The following is a 26273-nucleotide window of genomic DNA, read 5'->3' as shown; positions in this document are numbered from 1 at the left end:
TGTGTATTATATACACCAGGATGAATCAAATTAATTCCTTTAATATCTTAATTTATGGAGTGTAGCTAATTTTATACTTTCTCTCTGAGGGCCATGCTTTCCTATTGCTCACCTTCAAAGCAATCACGGAGAAACTGTTGCTGTCAGTAATGTTTGATTAGTAATGAACACTACATTTGGTGGAGGCCTGGTGAGGTGAGGCCCATTAGCTGCCTTGCAGGACTAAAGAGCGATAATAGTGCTTCTATTAGTATTTCTGTCTAAGGACTTGGAGAGCCTCAGAGATCATACTTTTTATAATGAAATTAGAAATTATTTATTTTACTGAGAATTGTTATTTTAAGTTCATTAACTGCAGTTGTAGAGGTGGAGGGAATGCAATTTGTCTAGAGTGTCAGCTGAGGTAGAAGAAATAGGATTATGATCAGAGAGCATAGGAATGCTGTGTAAATGCCCTATCTCATCCTGCACCACCTGCCTGACAACAGAGAGATTAAGAAGAAGAAACAGGGCTTCCCTGGTGGCGCAGTGGTTGAGGGTCCGCCTGCCGATGCAGGGGATGCGGGTTCGTGCCCCGGTCCGGGAGGATCCCGCATGCCGCGGAGCGGCTGGGCCCGTGAGCCATGGCTGCTGGGCCTGCGCGTCCGGAGCCTGTGCTCCGCAACGGGAGAGGCCACAGCAGTGAGAGGCCCGCGTACAGCAAAAAAGAAAAGAAAAAAAAAAAAAAAAAAGAAGAAGAAACAGATGCTCCAGCAATGGAGCTTTGAAATCCCAGTGACCAGGGTACAGTCCTGGCGCCTCCGCCCAAATTCTTTACTCTCTCCATGCCTCCCTAAGGATGGCACACAGCCACCTTTTCTAGTTCATGGCCTTTTGGTGACGGCGTAGCACAGTGCCAGTTAAGGAGTAAGCACTGGCATGTGGAGGCCATTCTTGCTCAGAAATGATCAGAAACGACTGGGCTTGAGACCTGGCCGTAAACGCCTGGAGGTAAGAAGAAGGGGTAATGTGGGGTGTTCCTGAGCTCTCATCAGCCTGGAAGGCTGGTTTACCCTCTTTCTCCTGGGTCCACAGCAGGCAGGGCTTGGCTGAGGAGCAGTGGGTGGGCTGGGCCTTAGAGCAGACCCCTGAGTGTAGTGTCCTTCACCTGGGCTTTGTGAGAGAAACGAGAGTAGGCTGTCTTTGCAGATTGAGGACAAAACACAAAACTGTGGTGGCACAGTCAGTCTAAGAGAGACCCTGATCTGTATGGAATGTTTTCTCCCCTGAAGCCTTCCCTTGCACCCAGAGGGGCCGTCCCATGACTGTAAGAAAAGCAACATTTTCCTTAGGAAGCAACTTGGAACTTGCTCCCGGGTTTAATCCACACCTCATGGAAACCTCAGAGTTCCACATTATAGAGCACAGAAAAAATGCTCTTGATTTAAAAATGGTAAAGGGCAGGTATTAGTAGTTATTCACCATGGCCATTGGAAGACCACAGAAATGTTTCCAGAAACTTCTACTTTTAAGCAGCTTATACTCAGAGTGAGTTTGCTGTAAAATAATCAATCATCTGTATGGGATTATTGATACTGATCAATTAAATATTGGAAAATGACTAATAAATAAAACTTTTGTTATTCTCTGATTACTTTTCAGCCCTTTCTCCTGACATTAGGTCAAGGGACCATTTGTTTCTTATGGCTCATAATGAGAAGATTCTGGCATGTCTGTGGGAAGATATTGTTCCTCTCTTCAGTATGTCTTTGGAGGCAGGGTTGCAGTTCCTTTAAAGAGTGAAATTATTATTAATAAATGCTTTTTGTTTCTTTTTTTTTAAGAATATATATATTTTTTTGGCTGTCGGGTCTTAGTTGCGGTACATGGGCTCTTCGTTGCACCGCACGGGCTTCTCTCTAATTGTGGTGCGCAGGCTCCAGGGCGTGTGAGCTCTGTAGTGTGGCACGCGGGGTCCAGGGCGCGTGGGCTCTGTAGTTTGTGGCACGCGGGCTCTCTAGTTGAGGTGCATAAGCTCAGTAGTTGTGGCGGGCGGGCTTACTTGCCCCGCGGCATGTGGGATCTTAGTTCCCCAACCAGGGATCGAACCCACGTCCCTGCACTGGAAGGTGGATTCTTTACCACTGGACCACCAGGGAAGTCTCAATAAATCCTTTTTTTAAGTGTTGGGAGAGAAGAGACAAAAATACTTCCTTTCTTCCCCATATAACTTTAAATTCTGTTTGAACAGAGGAATATTTTCTTGCTGTAATAAAGATTATATCAAATCAGTAACCATCATCATTCTCAGTGATGAAACATTTATGACAATTTTGTTAAAACCAAGTGCAAAGATCACCACTATCATCATTTTGTAATTATTAGTAATATGATTTTGGAAGATCTATGTAATGCCATAAGACCTAAAAAAGAAAAAGGAATGATCTATTGGAAAGAATGAGATAGACTCATCATGTCACAGACAGTATGTTTGTATACTAACAAAACCTGGAGAGAGTCACCTAAAAGCAGTTACGTTTAATTAAGAATTTAGTAAAGTGACTTAAACATTATTCTGATGGGGGGTTGGTGGTGGTGGGATGAAATGGGAGATTGGGATTGACATATATACACTAATATGTATAAAATAGATAACTAATAAGAACCTGCTGTGTAAAAAAAAATTAAATATGGGAAAAAAAATAGGATGCCTGGGTTGGGGGGGGTGGAGGGGAAGAATAAAGGTCACTTCCCAAGGTCCATGTGGGAGTTCTCCCATCCCTTCTGCTCTCTGTCTCTTAGTTTTCAAAGATCTCCACTGGTAAGAGAATACGGTATTCAAAATTGTTAACTGATTAGGGAGTCAGAAAATCCTCAAAGGGACCTCGCTTTGGCTGGGGAAACAAGTTTCCAAAGCAAAATAAACAATTTCGATTCCATTGGTGAATCTCTATAAAGAAAAGTCACTGTTACCCAAATTATATCCTTGCAGAAGAGCTAATGAGTGTAGATTCTGCCGCAGGTTTTATCTCCTGTTTCTGGATTAAAGCAAAGGACATTCTCTGGTGGATAAAGCCTGGGAAGGTGGGGGTGAAAAAAAAAACACAAAACATTATTCTGGTATATCAGCAATTATCAGTAAGAAACTCCTATGGGCAAAATACATGTATAGTAGCATATTGCCCCCAAATAGTCATGAACAATCCAGGAATAATCTTAAAAGAAATGACCAGGACTTGGCGAAGATGTTTAACTAAACATCTAAGAAGTAATGTTTAACTAAACATAAAGAAGTAAACTAAGAGGTAATGTTTAACTAAACATTACTGAGAAAAATTAAAAGAAAATTTGAGGGACTTCCCTGGTGGTCCAGTGGTTAAGACTCCACACTCCCAATGCAGGGGGCCTGAGTTTGATCCCTGGTCAGGGAACTAGATCCCACATGCTGCAGCTAAGAGCCCACCTGCCGCTACTGAAAATCCCACGTGCCACAACTAAAGATCCCTCATGCCGCAACTAAAGATCCAACCCAGCACAGCCAAATAATTAAATAAATATTAAAGAAAAAAGAAAATTTGAATAAACAGAGAAACACACTGTGTTCCTGTATGGAAAAATAGAATATCATAAGGATGTCATGTCTTGCCAAGTTTAGTTTATATGTTTAATGAAATTTTTTTGTATTTTGAATCCATTTCTATTCATTTAACATTTTAAGAATTTAATCTAAGTGTCATTCTGTTAAGAGTATATAATGGTGTGCTTAAATATTCCCTTATTTGCTTAAAATTTAGGTTGCTCCCACTTATTTTTCATGATAAGAAGTGCTGTGAAGAAGGGCTTCCCTGGTGGCGCAGTGGTTGAGAGTCCACCTGCCAATGCAGGGGACACGCGTTCGTGCCTGGTCTGGGAAGATCGCACATGCTGTGGAGCGGCTAGGCCCGTGAGCCATGGCTGCTGAGCCTGCGCGTCTGGAGCCTGTGCTCCGCAACAGGAGAGGCCACAACAGTGAGAGGCCTGCGTACCGCAAAAAAAAAAAAAGAAATGCTGTGAAGAAAATCTTTACACATAGAAAGTTCTCTCTTATTATATTTTGTACCTCCTATGACAGATTCTCGTATGTGGAATTATTGGATCAAAGAAGACAACTTAAAATACTCAGTGTTATCAATATGCAGCTTGATTAAACAACTTTAATCAAAATCTCCATGGGATTAAGAAATTGAATAACAATTAATTTGGAAAAAATAGGTGAATATAAATGTAGCCAAGTAAAAGTTTAAAAAAAATTGTGAAGAAGAAAACCAGGCTCTCCCAAGCATTGTGAAATGTTGTGAAGATAAATTAGTTAAATCAGTGAAGTATGTGACCCAGAAATAGAATTTGGTCTATGTGGGAATATATGCTAGAGGAGTCACTACAAACCTGTGAGTTTGGGGAGATTATTTAACAGGGGGAATTGGCACCATTGGGTAGTTTTTTGAGACAAAATTAATCCTCACCTGGTACCATATACCAAAATAATATCCAGCTGGATTAAAAGGGTGAAGTGTGGGCTTCCCTGGTGGTGCAGTGGTTGAGAGTCCGCCTGCCGATGCAGGGGACACGGATTCGTGCCCCGGTCCGGGAGGATCCCACGTGCCGCAGAGCGGCTGGGCCCGTGAGCCATGGCCGCTGAGCCTGCGCATCCGGAGCCTGTGCTGCACAACGGGAGAGGCCGCAACAGTGAGAGGCCCGCGTACCGCCAAAAAATAAAAAAAAGGGGAGGGTGAAATGTGAAACAAGTGAAAACATTAGAGGAAAATCCCTGTATTCACCCACTCAGCAGATGGTCACTGAGCTAGGCCTGGGCCAGGTGTCTGCTCCTGCATGTCAACTCTGACCTTGGAGCAGCTGCAGGTGCACAGAGGAGCGTGAATGGGCCTGGCTCCACCAAGAGGAAGACATGGATGCTGGGGTGGTGTTGAGCAGGTGGCTCTGCCCTGACAGGGTCTGGGAAGGCCTTCCCGAGGAGTGGAGGTCTGAACCCGAGAGACCCCGAGCTGGTGAGGCCGTGCAAGGAGCCCTGAGGGGCTGTGTTTGAAGACCCAGAGGTCATGCTGGCAGACCAAGGGTGAGACTTGATGTGAGTGAAGAGCTTGGCAGGATCTGGAGCTTATGAGGCTTGAATAGCATGTGGAGCAGTTCACAGTGAATCTTGAAGGTTTTGGGAACTGATTGAAAACAGGGCAGTGTGCCAATGTGTTTGAAAGCCTGGACTGGGGCAGGCAGGGGAAGGGGTCCTAGGAAAATGGTGGAGCACAGGTTGGACGTGATGGTGGCTTAGAGCTGGCAGATAGTGAAGTGGACAAACTCAGAGACATTCAGGAGCAGGACAAAAGAGATGGACGGGGAGTCACAGTGGGCACTGGCGCTCGGGAGCCTGGTGGAGGGAGCAGAGGCTCAGGTGGTCTTCCTAGCGGCCACCCTATTTGAAATGATATCTTGCCCCTCCTTGCAGGGATTTTTCTTTTATTTATTTATTTATTTGGCCGTGCTGTGCAGCATACGAGATCTTAGTTCCCTGAGTAGGGGTTGAACTCGTGCCCCCTGCGTTGGGAACACGGAGTCTTAACCCCTGGACCACGAGGGAAGTCCCAGGGATTTTATTTCTTTGATTTACTACTGTATCTTCATTTTGTAAAAATAGCGGTTGGCACCTGGTAGGTGCTTAGTAAATATCTGTTGAACAAGTGAACTAATGAAGGATGAGTTCCAGATTTCTGGCTTGAGCAGCTGGATAGGTGGGGCTGACGTTTCCTAACACTGGGAAGTCGGAGTTGGAGCAGGAGCAGGTGTGGAGGAAGATGTATCAGCTGATGGGTCCAGGGCTTCGGTATGTCGAGAATCAGGAAGGAATCCAATGGCAAACACTAGACTAGGGAAATATTTACAATAAATTATGTGGATGCCATCTTTAATATGTAAAGAGTACATGAAAACCAATTAGAAAAGATCACTAATATTAGTAAATAAATGGTAGTATAAACATGAGTAGAAAATCCACAAAGGATACAAATATTTGAAAAAAATATTCAGCCTTATTAATACTAAAGAATGCAAACTAAATCAGTATGACAATTTCTCTCTCATCAAATTATTAACAATTTTAAATAATGAGAATAGCGATGAACTGGTCAGAATGTAAATTTGTGCAGAGTTTTTGCGAAGTAATTTGGCAGAATGTATAGAGTGTCTTAACATGTTTATATCTTTTGATCAAATAATTCTGTTTCTGGAAGTATATCATAAGGAAGCCTGAGAAAAGCCTCTCCTGCCATGTACTCTTCCCCATCTGCTTACTTGACTCTGAAACCCTGTCTTACTTGTGAAATACCCCTGGGGTGGCACAGGTAACAGGCGACTGAAGACCGGCTGTAGAAGCAGAGGGCTCCGTATGTCTGGGAACATTTTAACAACTGGAAAACTCATCAGTGAATTTCATATTGAATTATTTGTTTTTTCTGTTGTGTTTCTAGATGAAGACCGTCAGCGTTGCCTTAGTTTTGTGCCTGAATGTTGGTGTGGACCCTCCAGATGTGGTGAAGACTACTCCTTGTGCACGTTTGGAATGCTGGATTGGTAAGCGTGGGTCCCTCTCTTACAGCCTGTTGCAGGGGTCACTGCGTGGCGTTCTGGGCTTGGCAGGACTTGCCTCCACTGTCCTGGTCCAGTGCAGGCCTGTGATTGGTTTGTGTAAATCTGAAGATTTTATTTCATTTTGCAGTTATATAACCTTTAGGCTATTTTAGATACATTCACTTATGATTTGCAGTGGAGAAAGTGTCTCAAGAAAAATTGATAAGATAATGACTATTGGATTATATAATTTTCTCCTTTAAATTTGTCCTGCATCTGGCATGTAGTACAAGCTTTATTTATTGATTGATTGATTGATTGCTGTGTTGGGTCTTCGTTTCTGTGCGTGGGCTTTCTCTAGTTGCGGCGAGCGGGGGCCACTCTTCATCGCGGTGCGCAGGCCTCTCACTGTCGTGGCCTCTCTTGTTGCAGAGGACAAGCTCCAGACGCGCAGGCTCAGTAGTTGTGTCTCACGGGCCTAGGTGCTCCGTGGCATGTGGGATCTTCCCAGACCAGGGCTCGAACCCGTGTCCCCTGCATTGGCAGGCAGATTCTCAACCACCGCGCCACCAGGGAAGCCCAGTACAAGTTATATACACTTAAACCTGAATGACTGATGCCTGCATGCACAGTGCACAGTGAGGAGTCCCACCTAACTCTTTCCAGGAGGAGGCGAGGCTGTTCTTTGTCGTCATCCTCCTCGGAGCATCTTAGCACAGTGCTGACTAGAAATGGTGAGTGTGCACAACCTTCACTTGTTTCTGGTCTTAGGGAGAATGCATTAGGCTCCCACCACTAAATAGGGCATTAGCCAAAGTTTTTTTCTGATGCCTTTTCTAAGGTAAGAAGTTCACTTCTATTTTTAGTTTGCTGAGAGTTTCTGTCAAGAATCAATGTTGCATCTTATAAAATGCTTTCTCAACATGTTGAGATAATCACCTGGCTTTTCTCCTTTAGTCTGTTGATGTGGTGAATTATATGGATTGATTTTTTGGTTGTTGAGCCAACCTTGAATTTCTGGCATAAACCTCACTTGTATTATCTTTTTCATATGTTCCTGGATTTGACTGCTAATAGTCTGTTAAGGAATTTTGCATCTCTGTTTATGAAGGATATTGGTCTATAGTTTTCTCATCTTCTAACATATTTGTTTGGTTTTGGTACCAAAATAATGCTTGGTCTCATTAAATGAGTTGAGAAGTATTCCCATCTTTTCTTTTTTATGGAAGAGTTTGTATTGATTTGGGTATTATTTCTTCTCTAAATTTTAGTGTAATTTACCAATGAAGCCATCACAGTATGAATTTTCCTTTGTTTCCGTCACTGATTATTCAGCTTTCTCTTGTTGGTAGGATCAGGGCAACCCCCCCACCCCCAGCTTTTTCTATTCTAAGCAAAAGCAGAAATTCCCTTTATCTACTTTAAATAGTGTAAATTACAAACTTATTATAATCTGAATTGGAAAAAAAAAGTTATTTTTCCCACTTACCTGTCTCGCTACTCTTTGGGGGTGTCTTAGGATGACAGCCTTTGTTTCACAGCCTCCTGCCTGAAGCATAGGCCCCTTGTTCCCCAAGCCCGGTGTCAGTAGCTGTTTTCTGTGGTCAGTTTTCTTAGATGCTTTCTTGGCTCTCTGCCATCCCCTGGTGACTGTGCCGATTGAAATTGACTTCTTATTAGCCACCACTGACTGTTTCCACTTCATTTATCCCTTGTCAAAGCTGAATTTAATCAATTGTTTTCTATTTCCTCCCTCTTTATCTACTCTTCTGTTAGGTTTTTTAACACAGGGCTTCTTAACCTGGATCCTGGTGTGTACTCCTAGGGATGCGTGAGCCCGCTGGGATTGTGTGAGCGGTGGTGTCTGAGTATAGCATTGCACCTTCCGGGCTGAGGGCCCTTGGTTTTTATTAGATTCTCTAGGGGTCCTTTGCATCCTACCCTCCTGTCCCCAAATAGAAATCAAAGAACCCTCCCTCACATCTCACCCAGTCTCTTTGATCAGTATTTATGGGACAATGTTAATGAAAACGCAAAGAATTCCTTACTTCCTTCTTGGTGTGAAATCCAGCAAACGAATAGATTTTTTAATATTGTGTTCTTAAAAAAATTTTGCAATTCACGTATGCAATCTACTTTGTAATAATTTCGATGGATTTTGAATTCAAAAGGGCACATTGCCTTTTTTTAGATTTAATTTTATTTATTTATTTGTTTGTTTGTTTATTTATGGCTGCATTGCATCTTTGTTGCTGCGCGGGCTTTTTCTAATTGTGATGAGTGGGGGCCGCTCTTCGTTGCGGTGCGCGGGCTTCTCCTTGCAGTGGCTTCTCTTGTTGCGGAGCATGGGCTCCAGGTGTGCAGGCTTCAGTAGTTGTGGCCCGCGGGCTCAGTGGTTGTGGCATACAGGCTTAGTTGCTCCACGGCATGTGGGATCGTCCCAGACCAGGGATCAAACCCATGTCCCCTGCGTTGGCAGGCGGATTCTTATCCACTGCGCCACCAGGGAAGTCCCCACATTGCCTTTTTTAAGTTGAAAAAATTTCGCTTGGCTTTTATTAAAAAGTGGGTCCTTATGTTGGTGATTTTAACAATATGGGATAAGAAAAAAAAACTCTTAGAGATTTGATTCAGCAAATTTGTAATGGTGTCTAGCAGCCTGTATTTTAATTTTTATTTTGAAAAAACATTTTCAAAAGTTGCAAGTAGAGCACTAAGCAGTGTTTTTCCTGATTCATTTGAAAGTAAGCTGCTGAAATGATGCTCCGTCACCTTGGAATCCTTTAGTGTGTGATTCCTACAAACAAGAGTTTCTCTTTCATAATGACAACTCGGTCTTCACAGACAGGGGATTAACATGGATGCCCTGCTACTGGGTTAGCCTCAGGCTGCATTCAAGTTTGCCAGGTGTCCCCATAAGGTCCTTTATGGCACAAGGACCCTTCGCTGTATCACCCATTGCCCTTAATTTAGTCTCATTCAGGCTGCAGCAGGCCTCAGTCTTTCCTTAACCTTCATGACCTTGACATTCAGAAGATCACCAGTGCTCTGTTTAGCAGAACAACTGCTGATGTTTCCTCGGGATTAAATTTTGTTTATGCCTCTTTGGCAAGAGTGTCATGGAAGAGATCCGCCTTCCTCTGTGGTGTCCTGTCAGGTGGCATGTGACTTTGATTTATCCCATTGCTGGTTATGTAACTCTTTTATCACTTGATTAAGTTGGTGTGGTACCTGAACTTCAGCTGTGAAATCCGCCCCCTTCCCTTTTGTAGTTAATAAGTATTTTGAGGGAAGAGGTGCTTTGGCTGCGTTAATATTTCTTTCCTCATCAGACTTTCAGTTTATTCAATTTGAAGTCATGGTTTCCTTTTTTATATTTTATATATTTTTATTCCTATTTTATATTATAATCAGTGGATTATAGTCCAATATTACCATCATTTATCTTGATACTCCACTTGTTTCCCATTTAGCTAGTGGGAACCCATTCCCACTGGCTTATATGGCCTTTTGTCTTGCTTCCATCGTCCTTAGAGTTACATGTGTACTTTCTATCTCATCTTGTCTTTCCCTGCTCCATTCCTGGGATCAGCCATTTCTCCAAGGAGCCCAGTTCCTTTTAGTGGCAAATAGAATTTGAAAACCGAGATCTGCGTTCTAGGTGTTCTTATTGGAGCTGTGTACTGTGTTGTTTCTCCCATTGCCTCTCTCATTGGATGGAGCAAGGGAATGCACACATGCACACATGTGCATAATATATGTATGTGTTTCTGTGTGGACACACATTCATATCTATATTTCAGTATTATCTATACAAATAAAAAACATGCATTACATTAGTGCCTCCCATTCCAAACCAATAGGAATTTTCCGTATTTATAACTCTTCCTCTGACAGTGAGAACCTTGGTATCCTTCATCCTTAATATATTTACTAATTTGATGAATCCTCCTCTGTGAACCAACTTCTTATCCCTGTCATCATACTCCTTTATTTTATACCCAGCTTCTTCCCCCACAGGTGTCCATGCTCCTCATTGCCTGGGCTCTGATACCCCATATGGGTCACCACTCCATGGACATACCTTCTTTCCTTCCCCCGTACAGGCTCTGAGCCCCTGATTGGACTTGACAGCTCATTCTGGGCCACCACAGTTACCCTCATCCTAGAGCAGGTGCCAAGCTTGCCCAGACCTGCCTCTCCCACCAATGGCTTTAGGATTGTTCAAGAAGGGATTTCAGCATTTTCAACAAGTGCTTTAGGTTTCAGGCTTGGCTAGCTCAAGGGATGATGATATATCAGTAACCAAGATGGAGAGTTGGGGGCCAGCTGGGCTGGGGAGATAATGGGATTACATTTTGTGTAAGGTAAGGTGCTTCTGGAATGCTCAGAGTAGAGCCACCTTCCAGCAGACAGCTGGAAAGACCTCTCTGGTTGGAGAAAGGGATTTGGGGGATGTCACCTGCTGAGAATGTGCAGTGACTAGAGGGAGAGGAGCAGAGCCAGGCCATGAGTGAGTGGGGAGGGGTGCCGCCTGTGACAGAGACCCCTCTGGGTGGGCAGAGGTAGGAGGAGGGCCAGGTGCCACTGGATGAGAGTTTCAGGTTGGCATTGTCACAAGCTGTGGCTGCAGTTGAGTGAGAGATGCTGGGAGCCTGGAAGGCGAAGGGGAGAGGTACAGTGAAGGCTTGGCTGGCGAGGCAAGGAGACCCAGGCTTGATGACGGGTTGGTTCTGCCATTTTCAGGATGGGAATACCTGGAGTATGTCATGGGTGGGGAAGGAGTCCCTAGGAAGACCCCCTGCAGGAGTTGGTGCCCTCATATAACCTAAAAAGCTGTTTCTGTTTAGAAGGCAACCAATCGATGTTTTATATGTGGTCTTAGCATTTTGTGCTCTGTCAGCAGAATTCAAAAGGTTTTGCACTCGTCAAGACCCCAGCTTATTCATTCCAGCTGTTTCACTCAGTGAGTTCCTTAACCATTTGGGGCCTTAGTTTCCTCATCTGCAAAATGGAGCTGATGATGGCGCCCATCTTTTGGCTGGAGGGCGATTAACTGGAGCGTGAACTGGGCTTAGCATGGGGACTGCCCTCAGCCAGGAGCAGCCCCCACGGGCCTGCACCCGCCTCCCCACCCCACCCAGCAGGCCAAGGTGCAGGGTGGGAGCTTGAGCTCTTCCTGCGTCTGTGCTACCTCTGCTCCGTTCTGTGTGCTCTCCCCAAAAGAGAGGGGAAAGAACCCTGTGCTTCTGTGCACAGGGCTGGGTAGGGATTACGAGTTGATTGCTTTATGGCTGCAGACACACATCAAACTGGTGAGACTGTGCTGGTTGAAGCTGCCCTGATCTCAGGGACAAGGGGTCTGGGAGCTTGAGAAATAGACAGATTCTTACTTTCCAGTCCCTTTTTGTGTACCTGTGTGTGCACAGTCTCCATACACGTTGGGGAGAATCCTACTTCCAGAGGCTCAGAGGATGTAAGAGTCCCTGAAGCGGCCCTTTAGGTTTTCGTGTGGTGCCAGAACAAGCGAGTAGAGGTTGTACCACAGTACTCTGCAGTGATGGCCTGCCCTCCCTGCTGGACTGTTGCACAGCCAAGGCCCGGCTTCCGAGCTCCGGCTGAGGGAGGAGGAAAGGCGCACAGGCCCTGAGTAGCCCGGCAGGAGTGTGTATGCAGACATGAGGCCGTAGGAGTGGTCCGGGAGCTAAACGCCTCTCCCCGCCCCACCCCGCCCCACCCCTCTGTTCCTGTAGATAATAAGATGCTGTTTTATTTCTTGGAGGTGACACTCAGGGAAGCAGGGGGGAAGCTGTTTTGTTTTATGGCCCCACATTAAAGTAAAAACAATCCCGCTAAAGAACGGTGCTCCTATACCTGCTGGAGGAATCTGTGTTTTAAAACAGTGTAGATGAGCTGAGTGCTGAACAGGAGGGAGTATAATTTAGCCTTGATGTCTTTTATGTCTAGCTAATGGTAGCCGTGTATTACAGGTAAGAAGGCTATGGGTTTGTCGGATGCTTGGGAATTTGGTTATCCTAAGGAAATATTTGGGAGGCACTTTGCTTTGTTTCCCTTATTCCTTAGAGAAAAACATTTTCTTCTTCCCTCCACACAAGTGGGCATTAAGAGACCTGTGTTGATGAGCTAAAAATAGTGGTGGTAGGCCTTTGCGTGTCGCTCTTGGTTTTACAGACACTTTCACAGACTGTCATCTGATTCTTACATCAGACTTGGGCTTGAGAGATAGTCGAGTTGGTCAACAGATGTTTGTTAAGTAGAGATCTACGTGTTAAGTGTAGAGGTATACACAGAAGAAATGTAGGTCGTGATCCTTGGGATTTCGCTGGAGACAAGACGAGAGCAAGGGAGACAGACCCCTCGAGCTCAGCAGATGTGGGGGAGTTGGAATGGGCCACACGGGTTGGGGGGGCTGCACGGGAGGTGAGAGTGAAGGACCCCGGGAAGAGAAGGAGCCTGGCAGTGGGGACCGAGCCCTGGGAGTGCTTGCTGGGCTCGCCCGGGCCCTGCTGCTGGATGCTGGGGCATGCCCCATGCCTGCACCTGGGACCCTTGCTCTAAGGGGCTCCTGGTTTAAACCCTGTTTTCTCTGTTCGGTGACACCAGCCTCTTGTAGTAGTGTCTGGGTTTCCCCCAAAGGAGGACTGTGTAACTGCTCGGAGCCTCCCTTCCTCTCTACTGTGCAAAGTGACTTTTGTGTAAACAGCGGGGCCCATACTTAAAACAGGGCGTCCCAACCACCCCCTCAGCTCTTTTGAGAACACATCCAGCTCTTGGTGTTTGTATACAACACAGCAAAAGACAACAGGGACCTGGTCTACTTGTGGATATTTGGGGAGGGAGGTTGAGTGGTTAGGATGGGGCTTAATTGTAGAGAAGGCTCCTGCAGGATTCTGGCTCCCTTCCTAGGACCCTCAGGTACTGGGAGGATCGGGGTTGGGCCATTAGCCAGAGCGTTACTGCCACGGTGCATACAGCTGAGGGGCTCCCAGCTCTGTCCTTGAGCTCAGTGAGATGAAATGCCTGTCACTCTGTGTGCTACTACTTATAAAATGTATGTAGATGATATTATGGCTAATAGAATACAGAGCCATTAAAAACCGTTTCTGATTTCAGTGGCCTTTTTGCCATTAAGTACTTTCTCAAGCAAAAATTAGTTACACAACTGATTAGTGGCAGAGTCCTTGAAAGACATATAAAGAAATTTGCACTTGATCTGGGAGGCAGTGCTCAGTTAATAAGTCGATGAACAAATACTTAGGAAATGTCCACTAAATACAAGCTACAAAGAAGTACAAACGTTCCTTGAGCAGTGAGCTCTACATGTTTCTAAAATTTCAATTTGTACTGAAGGATAGCATACGTTCAGGAAGATGCACTGATTCAAATATGTAGTTGATAACTTTTCCCAAACTGATCAGACCCAGATCAAGAAACAATATTAACAGCAGCCTGGAAGCCCATCTTGTCTCTTGTCACCTTCTAGTCACCCAGGCCCAGGGCTCCACTGTATTGACAGCGCCTGTTATCTCCGCTGATTTTGCATGTTATCTAAATGGGAGCATTCAGGAGGCACTATAGGCCTTTTGGGGGAGTGACATCATAGAAGTATTATTTTAGAAGGATGCACTCTGCTGGTCTGTTGAGAGAAGACAGGTCAGTGGGTTGAGGAGATAGGGCAGTGAGCCCTACTGCGCTCCCTGGCCTCTGCCCTCTGCTCCCTGCAGCGTCTTCAGGAGCTGGCTGGGAGCAGGGAGTCTCAGTAGTGTCAACACAAGGTGCTGCTGGTTGGACCGATACAGTCGTAGCTGATGGTTGTAGTGACCATCACGTAGTGACCAACGTAGTTGCAGTGATGGGACACAGGGTCTTTTGAAGGAAAATTGGATAGGACATGGTAGTCGGGTTGTATAAATGTGAAGAAGATGGGGAGGTAAAAAACGCTCCACTTTTTGGGCTGGCTGAATGCCAGCACCACCAGGAACCTTTGTGACCTTGGACTAAGTCATTTGACCGCTTTAAGCTTCAGCTTTCTCTTCTTTGTTATGAGGTGGGTTGGACTAAGTCCATGTCATTGTGAAGTTCTAAGCGTTATGAAATACAGAGGGTTATGCTGAAAAGCTTGCAGGCAGGGAGATTTATCAAGAGCTAAAATTTTATACAAATGCCAATTGCCATCTACTTTTCTTTCCATCCATCTATCCACCCACCCACCCACTCACTCACTCACTAATTCGCTTCATTCATTAAGTAGAAACCCGTGAAGGCATTAGAAGAGAAGTGTTTTATTAAGACAGAACTACAATTTTAAATTTATGTTCTGTCCACTTCACCCTACATCAGATTGATAACATTGTCAGCAGTATCCACCCAGGAATTTAATTTTAGTTTACTTAAGTTATTTAGTTGTTTATTTTAGTAAATGTAGTATTAAATGCACCATTTTAGTCATCCTCATTCTTTCCCTCTCTTCACCTCCCCTCTCCCACTCACTGTCATATTCTTGGGAGGAAACCATAAAACTAATTGACCGCAGGGATTCCCAGTGGGTCAGATGTGACAGCCTCACTTAGTTGATCACAGCCTGATGGTTGGCCGGTAGCTGCCCCTGCTCCTCCCTTGGGTGGTGGTATTTTGATCCGAGACCAGGGGAAGAAGAGTGGGTGCTGCTGTCGGCCACCACTACTGATGAGGCTCCAGTGTCTGTTGGGCCGTCGGTGAGGTGCACAGAGAAGTGTGGTGTGCCTCTCTCCAGCTCCCACATGCTTTCCACATGCCCTTGCTGGGAACAATGCGGGGAGGAAGGGGCAGGTGGGGGCCTGGGCTTTCCAGAGGGTGAAGTCCGAGGAGGAGGTGTAGTTTTCGTCCTCCCTGCACTCTGGGCCTTTGGAACTCCCTCCCTCCCTTTGCCTTTGTCGTGGTTCTTTAGAGGATGTGCCTAAGAGCTGCCACTGATCAATGTGATTCCTGGGCAGGCCTTTATCTTTTTACAGAGAAAACCACTTCTGTTCTCTTAGCCATAGGTTGCCTATGGCCAGAGTGCTGACCACAAGGGCACTGCATGGAAGTGTGGATGCATGAATTAGACGTGTTCAGACCAGCTCTGACATTTACTCTGTTGGTCATCATTCACAGGACATGACCAGCTATTTGACGGCTTCAGTTTGTTGAAGCTGTTTTCTGCTTCCCTTTGCTTTGGTTCCCTTTGCTCTGTTTCCCTTCCCTATGCACTTAGGTGGCCCTTAATTTTAACTTTTCAGATCCCAATTCATTCCTGTCTCTTGCCAGTCTTGTGATTCAGATTAGAGCAGCGGTTGATTGCTGTCATTATAATTCTTTTGAGACCTTAACACTCTGTTCCTGCCATATCAGAGAGAGCTAAAGATTAACATCTAATTTCTTTAGTTATGGATTAAAACAAGTTTACCATAATTCTTCCAGATAAGTTAGTTACAACCCAATTTTCACCAGGTTTCCCTCAGCCAGAGCTGCTCATCAGGTCACTGGCCTCTTCTGAAGCTATTGAATTAGACTTTCCAGGATGGGGCCTGGCATCTCTATGAAGAGTCCTTGATGACTTTGACATGTCCATGGTAAAGGCCCCTTCCAACTCCAAAGTCCTGTTACTTAATTTTATAATTCATTTTTGTGTTATTTTATTTTTATCAAGGTAACATATGCATATCTTAAAATTCAAATAGTACTAAAAGGTAGATTAAGAAAGAGCTCTGTCCTGCTCCCACCCTTCCCTGAGGGGCTACTCTGATTGAGTCCTTTCTTGTCTATACATGTATATATAACCTTTTCCCCTGTAGTTACAAATTTGCTAAATTTTCTGTGAACTTATGAGTTTATTTTATTTTTTACGTATATTCCAGTACATCTGTCAAATGCTATCAATATTTTTTCCAGTGCTCAGATAATCTGTTACTTTTTTAAAAAACACTCCTCTAGCTCCTGTTGGGCTCCTTGGTCTCTGGATCTGGTACATGGGTGACTTGTGTTTTTTCTTTTTCTGTTTCTCTCTGTCTGTTTCTCACTGTCTCTCTCATTTCCTGGATCCTTTGTTGCCTTCTTTTGTGGCCTGTTTCCCAAGAAGAGGAACATGAGATACAGGTTTTGTGTTTACATGTCTGAAAAGACCTGTATTTTACCCTCAGACTTGAATATCAGGTTGAAATTATTTTCACAGAGGATTTGAAGGCATTGCTCTATTTTGTCCAGCTTATAATGCTGTTGGGAAATCCAGAGCTTTTCCCATTCCTGATTCTGTGTTTGTGATCTGATTTTTCTCTATGGATTTTTCTTTGTCTTTCTTTTTTTTTTTTTTTTTTTTGTGGTGCCATGCGGCTTGTGGGATCTTAGTTCCCTGACCAGGGATCGAACCCAGACCCCGGCAGTGAGAGTCCTAACTACTGGACTGCCAGGGAATTCCCTGTCTTTTGTTTTTTAACAATTGGATTATGATGTGTCAGGGTGTCCTTGGGTTAATCCTGTTTGTGGTTCCCTGAGCTTCTGGAATCTGTTAGTTTACATCGCTGACCAAATTGGGGAAGTTAACAGGCATTATATCTTAAACTACTTTTTGAGCTCTCCACTTACTTTTCTCTTTCTGAGACTCTGATGACACTAACATTAGACCTTTTGTTATTGTCCCCCAGTCCCTTTAGGCTCCTTTCTTGGGAGTCATTCCATTTCTACAAAGAGGAATCTCGAATTCTCTACCAGGGCGGGATTGTTCAGCGGTGGCCAGGAGGAGAGGAGAGATGAGCTGATATACTTTGTGGAAGATAGTATTTGAGAGGGATAGTATATTGAGAGGGAGAGTTGGGGCAGAGTTAGTATTAATACATGGAAAACAAGGAGACTGAAAAACAATTCAAGAAAGATGTCATTTTCATACACTACTTGGCTCAGCATTGAATAATATTTCCATAGGCATTACTAATGTAAAACACTGAATATTAATTTAATAAAAATGTGATGTGGTTATGTTGGGAGAATAGGGAATGGGGGAGTGGGATGGTGGCTGAAGAGAGGACAGTTCTGTCCTCTGAGAAGTGAGGCTTGGGATGTGGATGGAGGGGTGTAAGGTTGGATCTTAACAAACGGCACCACGAAACAGAGGAAAACTTCAAGTGAGCTTTATTAGGGAGCGCTCCCAGGCGAGGTTCACTGGTCCGAGAGAAAGGGGGCCAGAGAAGTCGCGCCCAGGCGAGGGTTGGGCAAGATTTTATAGGGGAAGAAGGGAAAGGGGTGTGGTGAATCTGGGAGGGCGCAGGGTATTCCTTATTTGGTGGTCTTTTCGGGTATCCTGGGGGACCGTTAATCCTGCCCCTGGAAAGGCGGGAAGGCTGGGCTGGTTTCAAAATCCCCAGGTCAGTTCCTGGAACTGGGTGGTCTGGAATGTCTCCAGGGCAGTTTCTGGAACTGGGTGGTCCGGAGAATTTTGTTCTGATGCAACCTGTGAATCTGATTGTGTTCCCCTGCCTCAGGCCAGTTGGCCTTACAGAGGGGCAGGACTGCTGTTGTTTTGTTGAAAGCCTTGTGATGCTATCTGCCTTAAGCCAAGTATATATGTATAACTTTGAGTTTAAAGAAGCCCACGGGAATGCTCTGGTTAAAAGGGAGAGGCTGAATATCCTAGAGCATGGAGTTTAGTGTCTGAGAAAGTGGAACGGTCTGGAATCCGGAACATAGAGTGGAAGAATTAGTCACAGTTTGGAGGAGAATTAGATAAAAGACTTAAGTATTCTACCTATCCAGTAGTCTAACCTCTTCCTTTGAAAAAAATGCTTTCTGATTGAAATTAGAGACACTGTTGAAAAGTTTCCTACAGCTGTTAAAGTGTGGTCTGTGGACCACTGGGGGTTCCTGAGACCCCTTCAAGGATCCACGGGGTTGAGACTATGTTGTAATAACATTAAGATGTTATTGGCCTCTCACTCCCTCTTGCGAGAGCACCGGAATCACAACTAACTGCTGAACAGTCATCGACAGGAAGACACTGGAACTCACCAAAAAAGATATCCCACATCCAAAGACAAAGGGGAAACCACAATGAGATGGTAGGAGGGGTGCAATCACAATAAAATCAAATCCCATAACTGCTGGGTGGTTGACTCACAAACTGGAGAACACTTATACCACAGAAATCCACCCACTGGAGTGAAGGTTCTGAGCCCCACCTCAGGCTTCCCAACCTGGGGTCCGGCAACGGGAGGAGAAATTCCTAGAGAATCAGACTTTGAAGGCTAGTGGGATTTGATTGCAGGACTTTGACAGGACTGGGGGAAACAGAGACTCCACTCTTGGAGGGCACACACAAAGTAGTGTGTGCATCGGGACCCAGGAGAAGGAGCAGTGACCCCATAGGAGACTGAACCGGACCTACCTGCTAGTGTTGGAGGGTCTCCTGCAGAGGCAGGGGGTGGCTGTGGCTCGCCGTGGGACACTGGCAGCAGAAGTTCTGGGAAGTACTCCTTGGCATGAGCCCTCCCAGAGTCTGCCATTAGCCCCACCAAAGAGCCCGGTAGGCTCCAGTGCTGGGTCACCTCAGGCCAAACAACCAACAGGGAGGGAACTCAGCCCCACCCATCAGCAGACGAGTGGATTAAAGTTTTACTGAGCTCTGCCCACCAGAGCAACAGCCAGCTCTACCCACCACCAGTCCCTCTCATCAGGAAGCTTGCACAAGCCTCTTAGATAGCCTCATCCACCAGAGGGCAGACAGCAGAAGCAAGAAGAGCTACAATTCTGCAGCCTGTGGAAGGAAAACCACATTCACAGGAAGACAGACAAAATGAAAAGGCAGAGGACTTTGTACCAGATGAAGGAACAAGATAAAACCCCAGAAAAACAACTAAATGAAGTGGAGATAGGCAATCTTCCAGAAAAAGAATTCAGAATAATGATAGTGAAGATGATCCAGGACTTCGGAAAAAGAATGGAGGCAAAGATGGGGAAGATGCAAGAAATGTTTAACAAAGACCTAGAAGAATTAAAGAACAAACACCTAGAAGAATTAAAGAACAAACAGAGATGAACAATACAATAGCTGAAATGAAAAATATACTAGAAGGAATCAATAGCAGAATAACTGAGGCAGAAGAACGGATAAGTGACCTGGAAGACAGAATGGTGGAATTCATTGCCGTGGAACAGGATAAAGAAAGAAGAATGCAAAGAAATGAAGACAGCCTAAGAGACCTCTGGGACAACATTAAATGCACCAACATTCACATTATAGGGGTCCCAGAAGGAGAAGAGAGAGAGAAAGGACCCGAGAAAATATTTGAAGAGATTATAGTCGAAAAGTTCCCTAACATGGGAAATGAAATAGCCACCCAAGTCCAGGAAGCACAGAGAGTCCCAGGCAGGATAAACCCAAGGAGAAACATGCTGAGACACATAGTAATCAAATTAACAAAAATTAATGACAAAGAAAAATTATTGAAAGCAACAAGGGAAAAATGACAACATACAAGGGAACTCCCATAAGGTTAACAGCTGGTATCTCAGCAGAAACTCTACAAGCCAGAAGGGAGTGGCACGATATATTTAAGGTGATGAAAGGGAAGAACCTACAACCAAGATTACTCTACCCAGCAAGGATCTTATTCATATTCGACAGAGAAATCAAAAGTTTTACACACAAGCAAAAGCTAAGAGAATTCAGCACTACCAAACCAGCTCTACAGCAAATGCTAAAGGAACTTCTCTAAGTGGGAAACACAAGAGAAGGAAAGGACCTACAAAAACAAACCAGTAACAATTAAGAAAATGATAATAGGAACATACATATCGATAATTACCTTAAACGTGAATGGATTAAATGCTTCAACCAAAAGACACAGGCTCACTGAATGGATACCAAAACAAGACCCATATATATACTACCTACAAGAGACCCACTTCAGACCTAGGGACACATACAGACTGAAAGTAAGGGGATGGAAAAAGATATTCCATGCAAATGGAAATCAAAAGAAAGCTGGAGTAGCAATACTCATATAAGATAAAATAGACTTTAAAATAAACAATGTTCCAAGAGACAAGGAAGGACGCTACATAATGATCAAGGGATCAATCCAAGAAGAAGATATAACAATTATAAATATATATGCACGCAACATTGGAGCACCTCAATACATAAGGCAACTGCTAACAGCTATAAAAGAGGAAATCGACAGTAACACAATAATAGTGGGGGACTTTTAACACCTCACTTACACCAATGGACAGTTCATCCAGACAGAAAATTAATGAAACACAAGCTTTAAATGATACAATAGACCAGATAGATTTAATTGACATTTATAGGACATTCCATCCTATAATGTCCTATATTACGCTTTCTTCTCAAGTGCACACGGAACATTCTCCAGGATAGATCACATCTTGGGTCACAAATCAAGCCTCAGTAAATTTAAGAAAATTGAAATTATATCAAGCATCTTCTCTGAGCACAGTGCTATGAGATTAGAAAGCAATTACAGGGAAAGAAACATAAAAAAACACAAACACATGGAGGCTAAACAATGTGTTACTAAATAACCAAGAGATCACTGAAGAAATCAAAGAGGAAATCAAAAAATGTCTAGAGACAAATTACAATGAAAACACAACGATCCAAAACCCATGGGGTGCGGCAAAAGCAGTTCTAAGAGAGTTTATAGCAATATGACCCTACCTCAAGAAACAAGAAAAATCTCAAATAAACAATGTAACCTTACACCTAAAGGCACTAGAGAAAGAAGAACAAACAAAACCCAAAATTAGTAGAAGGAAAGAAATCATAAAGATCAGAGCAGAAATAAATGAAATAGAAACAAAGAAAACAATAGCAAAGATCAATAAAACTAAAAGCTGGTTCTTTGAGAAGATAAACAAAATAGATAACCCTTTAGCCAGACTCATCAAGAAAAAGAGGGAGAGGACTCAAATCAATAAAATTAGAAATGAAAAAGGAGAAGTGGGGCTTCCCTGGTGGCGCAGTGGTTGAGAGTCCGCCTGCCGATGCAGGGGACACAGGTTCGTGCCCGGTCCGGGAAGATCCCACATGCCGCAGAGCGGCTGGGCCCGTGAGCCATGGCCGCTGAGCCTGCACGTCCGGAGCCTGTGCTCCACAACGGGAGAGGCCACAACAGTGAGAGGCTCGCGTACCACAAAAAAAAAAAAAAAAAAAGGAGAAGTTACAGTGGACACCACAGAAATACAAAGCATCATAAGAGACTACTACAAGCAACTCTATACCAATAAAATGGACAACCTGGAAGAAATGGACAAATTCTTAGAAAGGTGTAACCTTCCAAGACTGAACCAGGAAGAAATAGAAAATATAAACAGACCTATCACAAGTAATGAAATTGAAACTGTGATTTAAAAAAACTTACAGTAAACAAAAGTCCAGGACCAGGTGGCTTCACAGATGAATTCTATCAAACATGTAGAGAAGGGCTAACACCCATCCTTCTCAAACTCTTCCCAAAAATTGCAGAGGAAAGAACACTCCCAAACTCATTCTACAAGGCCACCATCATCCTTATACCAAAACCAGACAAAGATACTACAAAAAAAGAAAATTACAGACCAATATCACTGATGAATATAGATGCAAAAATCCTCAACAAAATACTAGGAAACATAATCCAACAACACATTAAAAGGATCATTCACCATGATCAAGTGGGATTTCTTCCAGGGATGGAGGATTCTTCAATGTACGCAAATCAATCAACGTGATACACCATATTAACAACTTGAAGACGAAAAACCATATGATCATCTCAATAGATGCAGAAAAAGCTTTTGACAAAATTCAACACCCATTTATGATAAAAACTCTCCAGAAAGTGGGCATAGAGGGAACCTACCTCAACATAATAAAGGCCATATACCACAAACCCACAGCAAACATCATTCTCAATGGTGAAAAACTGAAAGCATTTCCTCTAAGATCAGGAACGAGACAAGGATGTCCACTCTCGCCACTATTATTCAACATAGTTTTGTAAGTCCTAGCCACGGCAATCAGAGAAGAAAAAGAAATAAAAGGAATACAAATTGGAAAAGAAGAAGTACAACTGTCACTGTTTGCAGATGACATGATCCTATACATAGAGAATCCTAAAGATGCCACCAGAAAACTACTAGAGATAATCAATGAATTTGGTAAAGTTGCAGGATACAAAATTAATGCACAGAAATCTCTTGCATTCCTATACACTAATGATGAAAATTCCGAAAGAGAAATTAAGGAAACAATCCCATTCACCATTGCAACAAAAAGAATAAAATACCTAGGAATAAACCTACCTAAGGAGGTAAAAGACCTGTACTCAGAGAACTATAAGACACTGATGAAAGAAATCAAAGATGACACAAACAGATGGATATACCATGTTCTTGGATTGGAAGAATCAATATTGTGAAAATGACTATACTACCCAAAGCAATCTACAGATTCAATGCAATCAACCCCTATCAAATTACCAGTGGCATTTTTTACAGAACTAGAACAAAAAAATCTTAAAATTTGTATGGAGACACAAATAGCCAAAGCAGTCTTGAGGGGAAAAAGTGGAGCTGGAGGAGTCAGGAGTCAGACTCCTGACTTCAGACTATACTACAAAGCTACAGTAATCAAGACAATATGGTACTGGCACAAAAACAGAAATATAAGATCAATGGAACAGGATAGAAAGCCTAGAGATAAACCCACACACCTGTGGTTAACTAATCTATGACAAAGGAGGCAAGGATATACAATGGAGAAAAGACAGTCTCTTCAATAAGTGGTGCTGGGAACACTGGATAGCTACATGTAAAAGAATGAAATTAGAACACTTCCTAACACCATACACAAAAATAAACTCAAAATGGATTTGAGACCTAAATGTAAGACCAGACACTATAAAATTCTTAGAGGAAAACATAGGAAGAACACTCTTTGACATAAATCACAGCGAGATCTTTTTTGATCCACCTCCTAGAGTAATGGAAATAAAAACAAAAATAAACAAATGGGGTCTAGTGAAACTTAAAATTTTTTGCAAAGCAAACTATAAGCAAGACAAAAATCAACCCTCAGAATGGGAGACAATATTTGCAAACAAATCAATGGACAAAGGATTAATCTCCAAAATATATAAACAGCTCATGCAGCTCAATATTAAAGAAACAAACAACCCAATCAAAAAATGGGCACAAGACCTAAATAGACATTTCTCCAAAGAAGACATACAATGGCCAAGAAGCACATGAAAAGCTGCTCAACATCACTAATTATTAGAGAAATGCAAATCAAAACTACAGCGAGGTATCACCTCACACCAGTTAGAATGGGCATCATCAGAAAATCTACAAACAACAAATGCTGGAGAGGGTGTGGAGAAAAGGGAATCCTCTTGAACCGTTGGTGGGAATGTAAATTGATATAGCCACTATGGAGAACAGTATGGAGGTTCCTTAAAAAACTAAAAATAGAATTACCATATGACCCAGCAATCCCACTACTGGGCATATATCCTGAGAAAACCATCTTTCAAAAAGACACATGCACCCCAATGTTCATTGCAGCACTATTTACAACAGCCAGGTCATGGAAGCAACCTAAATGCCCATCGACAGATGAATGGATAAAGAAGATGTGGTACCTATGTACAATGGAATATTACTCAGCCGTAAAAAGGAACGAAATTGAGTCATTTGTAGAGACGTGGATGGATCTAGAGACTCATACAGAGTGCTATTACTTTTAAATGAATAAAGATATATTTTAAAATTTTCTCATCTGAATTTTGAATATAGTAAATGCCGATAGGTACAGCCACATAAACAAAAGTTCTTTGGGACACTCCACGATTTTAGAGTGTGAAAAGGACTCAAGACCAGATAAATTTCAGGACTTGCTGGTCTAGAGTTATTTGCTCTAGAAGCTCCTCCTGAAGTGAATAGGTAAACCCAGAATGAATAGGTGTACAGGACCCCTTGTCCACAGGGTGGGTCTCTTTTCCACAGAATCACAGCCTGGGCCTGAATAGGAGCACAAGATAAAGCAGTAAGAGGGCAAGAGAACCATAGGTGCTGAAATAACAAACGTGGATGAAAGGAAACAATCACGGGGCCAGTGATGTTAATAAAAACAATTTTCTCTAGAAAGGTGAAGAGTGGTGGCTTTTCAGTCTATTCGGGTGCCTTAGCGGTTCCATAAGTCTGGCTAAACACAGGTAAACCTCAAGCCCTGTTGTGTTGTCTTTAGTCAGAGGTGACTTTGAAGTGACTTGTGTGAGAGGAAACTCTGAAAGAGAGATTTAGCAAGGAGGAAATGCACAAATAAAGAACTTTCTCCTTCTCATTGCTTTCCCAGATCCTCTGTCAATGGGTCCTCAGAAAGCCCTGGAAACCATTGGTGCGAATTTACAGAAGCAGTACGAGAACTGGCAGCCAAGGGTAAGTTCTTTATTTGCTTTCCTTTTTCTTTCTTACAGGGAAATTTAGTTTCTTGGTTTTAAACAATCTTTGAATCCAGATCCTCACCTCATATAATCCAGTGATTGGACACTCCCCGTGGCAGGCTTGCAACCCCTTTCTGTCTGTTGATGTGCTCCATGGATTCATAATGAAGCACATGCCCTAGTATGAGCCATTAATTGGATGGTCTGTTATTTATTTTGCCTACGCTTTCCCCTGAAATATTTGGAAAAGTAAAAGTGTTTTTCATGTTACTCTTAAATCGCGGTTTTTATTTTACACAGGAAATGTATTTTCAGTCATTTTCTGCAACCTCAACTACTTAGAGCTATTTCTCCCATCTTCAATTTTCAAATAGTTGAGGAAAAAAGCAGTCAGCATTCAAAAGGTGACACCTGTTATATGCTTTGCCTTTGATTCAAAAGGTAAGGTTCTTTTTAGGGAGTCGGTTACCAGTTACTGTGTCTTCTGTTGCCTATATCTTACCATTTTTAAAAAAGAAAAGTGGTATAGAATATAACAACTCTGTCAGATTGCCTTTAGATCTCAAGTTATTTGTAAACCGCCCGAAGACATATTTTATTTAGTCTTTCTCATTAACTAGTTTGAGGATTTAATAATTCTAATAGAAAATTAGAAATCTGGGGTGTTTATGGAGGTGCCTTTCCATACAGCTTTGTGTGATGCTGGTTCTGGAATTATCTATAGGACGTGACAAGGAGGGGGTGGTGAGCAGGTGGCCTTGCCGGCATGCCTCCCATGGGTCTTTGCTTCTCCATTTCGGGCGTAAGCCTAATGGGAATGTCTTGGAGAACCAGCAAACACTTGCCTGTCTGGCATTTTCGTTCGTGGATTATTTATCCACGTGATCTGGATTTAGGAATTCTTCATGGATTATTTACATTCCAAGAGCAGAGAATGGCCAGGAATAAATTTGTTCCTGCCTGTGATGGTGCCCTTGGTAATTTTTTTACTGTTGCTTATGGTGCCAGGTGACTAATGTCACAAAATATCTCTGTGCCGCTGCTGTGTCCTTGTGCTTTGCATTTCTAACTTTTCAAGTCAGTAGTAATGGACTCTTGTCCTTCCTTCCCCCTCCCTTCCCCTCCCCTCCTCTCCCTTCTTTCTTTCCTTCCTTCCTTCCTTCCTTCCTCCCTTCCTCCCTCCCTCCCTTCCTTCTGTGT

The 26273-nt window shown here is 43.4% G+C and overlaps 1 protein-coding gene across 2 annotated transcripts in view; it reads left to right on the top strand.

Moving 5' to 3' along the window:
* RPTOR (regulatory associated protein of MTOR complex 1) overlaps nucleotides 1-26273 on the top strand; it is a 346910-nt gene that overhangs the window by 73438 nt on the left and 247199 nt on the right. For both annotated transcript variants that reach the window (XM_079903606.1, XM_079903605.1), the window contains exons 2-3: nucleotides 6498-6600; nucleotides 24986-25068. In XM_079903606.1, the coding sequence (XP_079759732.1) occupies nucleotides 6498-6600; nucleotides 24986-25068 (186 nt within the window). The remainder of the gene's footprint in view (nucleotides 1-6497; nucleotides 6601-24985; nucleotides 25069-26273) is intronic.

The sequence above is a fragment of the Stenella coeruleoalba genome (genome assembly GCF_951394435.1).
Source record: "Stenella coeruleoalba genome assembly, chromosome: 19".
NCBI lineage: Eukaryota > Metazoa > Chordata > Mammalia > Artiodactyla > Delphinidae > Stenella > Stenella coeruleoalba.
Note: the sequence above shows the minus strand (reverse complement) of the source record. Positions and strands in the feature narration are given on the sequence as shown.